Source organism: Lolium perenne, chromosome 1 (genome assembly GCF_019359855.2).
Source record: "Lolium perenne isolate Kyuss_39 chromosome 1, Kyuss_2.0, whole genome shotgun sequence".
Taxonomy (NCBI): Eukaryota; Viridiplantae; Streptophyta; class Magnoliopsida; order Poales; family Poaceae; genus Lolium; species Lolium perenne.
Window position 1 is genome coordinate 227,229,298 of NC_067244.2, and position 6,187 is coordinate 227,235,484.

The 6,187-nt window shown below is 47.6% G+C and overlaps 1 protein-coding gene across 1 annotated transcript; it reads right to left on the bottom strand.

Moving 5' to 3' along the window:
* Positions 1 to 1,897: 1,897 nt before the first annotated feature.
* LOC127327182 (gibberellin 2-beta-dioxygenase 3) lies at positions 1,898 to 3,570 on the bottom strand. Its single transcript, XM_051353945.2, has 2 exons — positions 2,652 to 3,570; positions 1,898 to 2,550 (listed from the first exon to the last, which is right to left on the bottom strand). Exons 1-2 carry the CDS (start codon positions 3,405 to 3,407, stop codon positions 2,281 to 2,283), a joined length of 1,026 nt encoding a protein of 341 aa, XP_051209905.2. The 5' UTR covers positions 3,408 to 3,570; the 3' UTR covers positions 1,898 to 2,280.
* Between the last annotated feature and the right edge of the window lie 2,617 nt (positions 3,571 to 6,187).

The following is a 6,187-nucleotide window of genomic DNA, read 5'->3' on the forward strand; positions in this document are numbered from 1 at the left end:
ACTAAAAGAAATTAATCGAGTCCATGTTGCCTCCTTGTGACGTAGGCGAGAGGAGATGGCCTGTAGGAGGTAGTCGGAGACATCGGCGGTGGCGGAGCAGGGCATTGAAGCAAGTTGTCGGTGGAAGTACGTCAGAATGCTCACCGTTGTTGGAGAGGAGGCAATCACTATCACCAGAGATGAGGTGGTCACCATCGCCGGAGAGGAGGTGGTCACCGGAGTTGGTAATCATCTTTGGGGAGAAGGTGGAGAAGTGGACGATGAGGAGACGAGAAGGTGGGGAAGTGGAAGAGCAGGAGGGGATAAAGTGGAAAGCGGGGTAGAGGAGGAGGGGAAACTTAGAAATGATAGAGAGGGAATTTTGTTTTTGAATTTTTCAGATTTGAATTTTTTTGTGCCGAGATCTAAAACCTTCAAAAAATCTGTTTTCCTTTTCGATTTTTGTATTATAAAAATCTCTAAAGGGACGTAGGCGATTGAAATCGGATTTAAAAAATTCGCAGATACATTTTCATATAAAAAACTTTTTCATCGGAGGTCATATGTAGCCAAAAAGTCGTTTTACCGAAACAGGGCGGAATGTTGCATATTATAACAAAAACTATGTTTGTTATATTTTCTTATAACTAGATGACATAACACATGACCATCTTAAAGGATTTTATTTTTTGAATTTTATATCATTTTCTTTTTTTCAAAACTGAAAATATGATATCAATCCACGCCGAGGGTGCATATCCTGAGAATTAGTAGTAGGGGTGCCTAAAATAGGGCACACTACCACTAAGGTGATTAGTAGTAAGGTGCCCAAATGTGGCATGCTACTAGTATTTTGGTTCACTCGTGCCCCTCAGCACAAAGGTGCACGCGACTGGTATGAACATAGCAGTCTCGTGCCCCCATTGGCGCACGCTACTGGTACTTTCTGGACCTAAGTACAGTCTGGCCCCACCTATAAGTTGTGTGCCTTTCTATCCGCTCCGCAACTAGTACGAGCACACCAGTCGCGTGCACATTTTTGACCCGAGACTACTAATAGCAGCCGCATGCGTTCAGATAGGTGTGCTCCCAACGACTTTTTTGGGCTACTCAGGCCCGACCTGGCCTGGTCTGGCTATTGGGCCAACATTTTCAGGCCCTGGCCCGAGATTTTTGGGCTGGGCTATCCATGACCAGGTATATCCTTGAGGAACTCTACGATGTGAAGGCCCGCGTGCATACACGCCCAATCACATGCGCAGAAACATCCCTATATAGGAGATATAGATACCACACATTGTAATCACTTTTGAGTTTTGTAGACAAAAAATGTGTAATCTCTAATAAAAAAGAGTGAAACACTGTCAACATTAGACATTCATGGTCCTTGTGGCAAAAAATTGTTGAAAAAATCCGACAAAAAATGCCGCACGTACATCTTGATGTTCTATGTACCCGGAAAGTTGTTTCACAAAAAAAACGACATTGTTTTTGTGTCATGTGTAAAAAAACAAATTTGGGTGTTTAAAAAAGCTCTTCACAAGGATATTTTCTTATCTTTTTTACATAGCACATAAAATATGTTGTTTTTCGCGAAACTTAGCGTGCACATATAGAATGTCGACATGTGCGCACGAAATTTTTGTTCAGAAATTTTTAACATTTAGAATGTGTTTTGTGATAGCAGGAACATATGCACCCGAGATCAAAATTGGATTTCCCACATTGTAATCACTTTTGAGTTTTGTGGAGAAAAAAAAGGTGTAATCACAAACAGTGAAACACTGTCAAAATTAGACATTCATGGCCCTTGTGAACAGTGGTGGAGAAGGCCACATGCATACGCCCAATGAGATGAGCACAAACATGCCTACAAGTGGAAGCAACAAAAGCAGGAAGACAGGAAGCAGAGCACAACAAGGGACAAACACAAGACTCCTATAAATAGAGTAGCACACTCGAGTAGTAACCACACCTGTTGGAAAGATTCCGACACACATCAACTTTCACCGCATGTCAACAAAAGACATACCGCCCATTAACCAACAACAAAAGCTGGATCGATCTCTAGTGCTAGTAACTGTACATTTGACCAAAGTGATCGGTGAGATCGAGGAATCGGCTTCGTCTCCGTGCTGTGCCCACAGCGACAGAAAGACAGGCAGCCAGGTCACTCATGGCGGATGGAGCAATCAGCAGCCTTGTGCACGTCGACACGTCACACGAAAAAAGCTAGGCAAAGCTACCTCGGTGGAGCTGGTGTGTGGTCTCTCCTGGTATCTTGTTGAGACCGCCGGTGGATCAGGACCAGTGGTGGTGGCCGGCGGCGACAGGTGGCTCCTCGAAGGGGGCCAGGCGGTTGTCGCCGAGGCGAGAGCGGTAGGCCGCCTTCTTGTACTCTCCCCACGTGAATTCCCTGTAGAGCGGCAGCCCCGCCAGCAGCTGCGGCAGCGGCGCAATCCTCTGCGCCAGCGGTGGCCCGCCGAAGTAGATCATCGACACGCGCGACTTGAGCCCGCTGCCGGCCACCACCCGGTGCCGGACACTCTTCAGCCTCCCATTAGTCAGCACCTGCAGGATGGATGGGCCGACCAAGAGCTGATTAGTTAGCTGTCGTACGCCGTGGACAGAATCTTGATCCCGTCGTCGATGAATGTGGGCGGCGTGCGTACCTGGAGGGAGTCGCCGACGTTGACGAAGAAGGCGTCGCGGTTTGGCGGGACGGACACCCACCGCCCGTCGTGGAGCGCCACCTGGAGGCCGGCGGTGCCGTTGGAGTGCAGGATGGAGACGAGCTGCGGGTCGGTGTGCTCGCCGAACCCCGTGACGCTGCAGCTGGGCGGGAGGCCCTGCAGCAGCGGGCAGGGCGGGTAGTGGTTCAGCCGGAACACCTGGTCGCTCGCGTCACCGGTCACCATGTCCGCCAGCGCGCCACGCGGCGACACGCCCAGCCCATCGGCAACCATCTCCAGCACCGTCCTCGCCAGCCCGCGCATCGCGACCACGTACTCGTTAATGGCGTCTCTCAGCGCGGTCGACGTGGCTGCACGGGAGGCCTTTTCAGAGAGCGCTTCACGGTCGATGGCGAGGAGGAGGTACTCGAGCCACCCCATGTCGCCATTGCGGCCGATGCGCTTGCTCCCGTACCCGAACGGGTCGGCGCCGGCGGGGGCCGAGGCGTCCTTGACCGCCTGCGACGACGCGAAGAACCGGACGGCCTCCGCCTCCAGCCGGTCGACAACGCCAGCCGGCACGCCGTGGTTCACCACGCTGAAGAACCCGAACTGCTCGCAGGCTCGCACCACGTCCCCCGCCGCGTCGGGCCCGGACAGGTCCACCGCCGGGACCCCCGAGAAGGTCTCCCATGGTTCCGGCGTCCTTAGCAGCGAGATCTGCTCGAGCGCCGCCAGCTTCGCGAGCACCACCATGGCCAAGAAACAGGTTAGAGCAGAACAAAGCAGAGCAAGCGATCGATCACTGAACCCAAAGAGAACAACAGGCCACTGCAAGAGTATATGTCTATCGATCACCACAGTAAGCACAGTGCTGCTGAGAGCTCGTCGAGCTTCGGTTGTGCACGAGTTGGAGTGGGAGTTCATGGCGCCTATATATAGGGGAGGCGGCCATGGAGGTGCTGAGCGGGGCCTAGGCGCGCGAGAAACGAATGGGAGGGAATGGACAACGTTGGTAGGAGCTGTTCATCCCGCGTCGTGTTGGTGCACGCATGGGTCGACTGACCTGTCTCGCCGCGCCTTTTCGTATTGAGTGAGCCCGGCGTTGCCGCCAACTGAATTCCAGCACGGGGAGGGGCGACGTGTTCCGATTTGATCCGCCGATGGCCTGGGGTCGGGGAAAGAGGACGGTGATGGGTCCTGTGCGCGAATGCTACGCTGCTCAATCATGCATGGATGCCATTCCGATACGTACGTACTTAACTAGCTACATGCCTTGTTCAAAAAACAACTATAGCTACATTCTGGTTTGGAAATCCAATTCGGCTCGTATGAAGCCATTGTTTGAAAATATATTTTAAAATATAAAAAACATAGACGTGCATCTAGACATTTTCTGAGATAAATAATATTTTTTTCTCCCGTGTAAAAAACATAAGTTCCGATTCTCAACATGTATTCACAGGGTATTTGCACTGGGGGTACATAAGCTTGCACGCTAGGAGCAAATTAGTACACGAACTTAAAAAGGGAGGCCGGATGGTACACAAACTTGTCATGCTGATGACTGCAAGTATACATATCAGTTGTATCTACTTTCGAAATAAGAGTATCGAACAACAAGGAGCTACTTGTAATGATCTTGATATTTCTTGCTACTTTCTACTAAAGCTTACTTAATTGTTTTCTAATCTCAAAATGATAAAAAGGGGTATTGTAAATGGTTGCAGGAAAAGTATATAAAACAGAAAAATGTTATATAAAAATGGTTGGAACTTTATAAGACAAAGTGTTCTCAGAGATTATTGGATCCACCTCTAGCACTAGGACTCATGTTAATCAAGATGAAATATGCTTTCAAGCATGTTGTGTGTGGGAGAGCTCCGTAATAAGATGTACCCAGAAAGCCATCGATCATCGCATCTCTAAATAACCACAACATCTAGCCTTCTGCGGCCACATATGGACTAGTGCTATTAAGGGGTGTACCCTATTGTCATCGATATGAGCTTTATGAATATCTCATGTCCTCCTTATTCATGTGTCAAATCGCGATACGATAATGTCACTTCTCGCCGTTCGCTTTACCACGGTTCAAAGAGTAGTTTCCTCTCAAGACCAATAGGCAATATTACATGGTGCATGATGAGTCCAAATTGTACAACGTTGGGGAACCCCAAGAGGAAGGTATGATGAGCATAGTAGCAAGTTTTTCCTTAGTACGAAACCAATGTTTAATCGACTAGTAAGATAAATGCGTGACTTCTGAATGTGTTGCTAGCTAACTTGTGGCAGGGCGCACTACCAGCGTCAGCAACAACGTGGAACCTGCACATAACACAACCAAAATATTTTACCCTAACTTACAGTGAGGTTGTCAATCTCACCGGTTTTGCTGAAAATAAAGGATTAACTGTATAGTGTGGAAAGAGATATTTGTTTGCAGTGGAATTAAAGAAAACAGTGCTTGCAGTAAATAAACAGAACATGATGATTTTATCAGTGTAAAAAAAGGGCCGGGGTCCACAGTTCACTAGAGGTGTCTCTCCATAAAGATAAATAGCATGCTGCGTGAACAAATTACAGCTCGGCAGTTGACAGAATAATGACCATACATGACAAGATGATTACTATGAGATTCATTTGGGCATTACAACATAATACATATACCGTAATCCAGCTGCATCTATGACTAATAATCCACTTTCCGGTTATCATCCGAATCCCTTCAAGTATTAAGTTGCAAGCAACAGATTATCGCATTAAGCAATGTGTGTAATTTAAACAATAGAATTATATTTAGATAAAACATTGTTGTTTTCTCCCTAGTAGCAACAGCACATCTACAATCTTAGAAGTTAGGGCATGTTTGGTTTAGAGCCGATGCTAGCCTTACCAAATGTTGGCAAGCCCGCGACCATAGGCTGTCGTTTTGTTTGACACCAAAATATTGGCTAGCCCAGCTCAATCAGCTCACATGCAGTTAAGTTTTTCCCAATGATTTGGTGTGGCGTGGGCAGCTGATGTCTCTGCCAAAAAATTGGCAGCCAAAAGTTGGTAGGGCCAGTTGGGACAAAAACCAAACGTACCCTTATTGTCACTCTTCCAAATTACTAGAGGCATGAACCCACTATCGAGCATAAATACTCCCTCTTGGGGTTACAAGAATTTACTTGGCCAAATCATCTATTAGCAACAGAGAGCATGCAAGATCACAAATAACATATGAAAAATATATAATCGATGTCAACATAGTATTCAATATTCATCGGATCCCATCAAACACAACATGTAGCATTACATAAAGATGATCTTGATCATGATAGGCAGCTCACAAGATCTAAATATGAAGCATAAATTGTAGAAGACAAACATCTAGCTACTGCTTTGGACCCGTAGTCCAGAGATGAACAACTCACACATCACTTCGGAGGCGGGCATGGCGATGTAGAGGCCTCCGGTGATGATCTCCCTCTCCGGCAGGATGCCGAGAAGAGTTTCAGAACCCTCCCAAGCAAGGGTCGGCGATGACGGCC

Bases quoted from the DNA above. Each gene is read 5' to 3' on its own strand.
- LOC127327182 (XM_051353945.2), bottom strand. From the start codon at position 3,407: ATGGTGGTGCTCGCGAAGCTGGCGGCGCTCGAGCAGATCTCGCTGCTA. The intron at 2,551-2,651 runs GTACGCACGCCG...TCCATCCTGCAG, and splicing joins ACGTCGGCGACTCCCTCCAG to GTGCTGACTAATGGGAGGCT.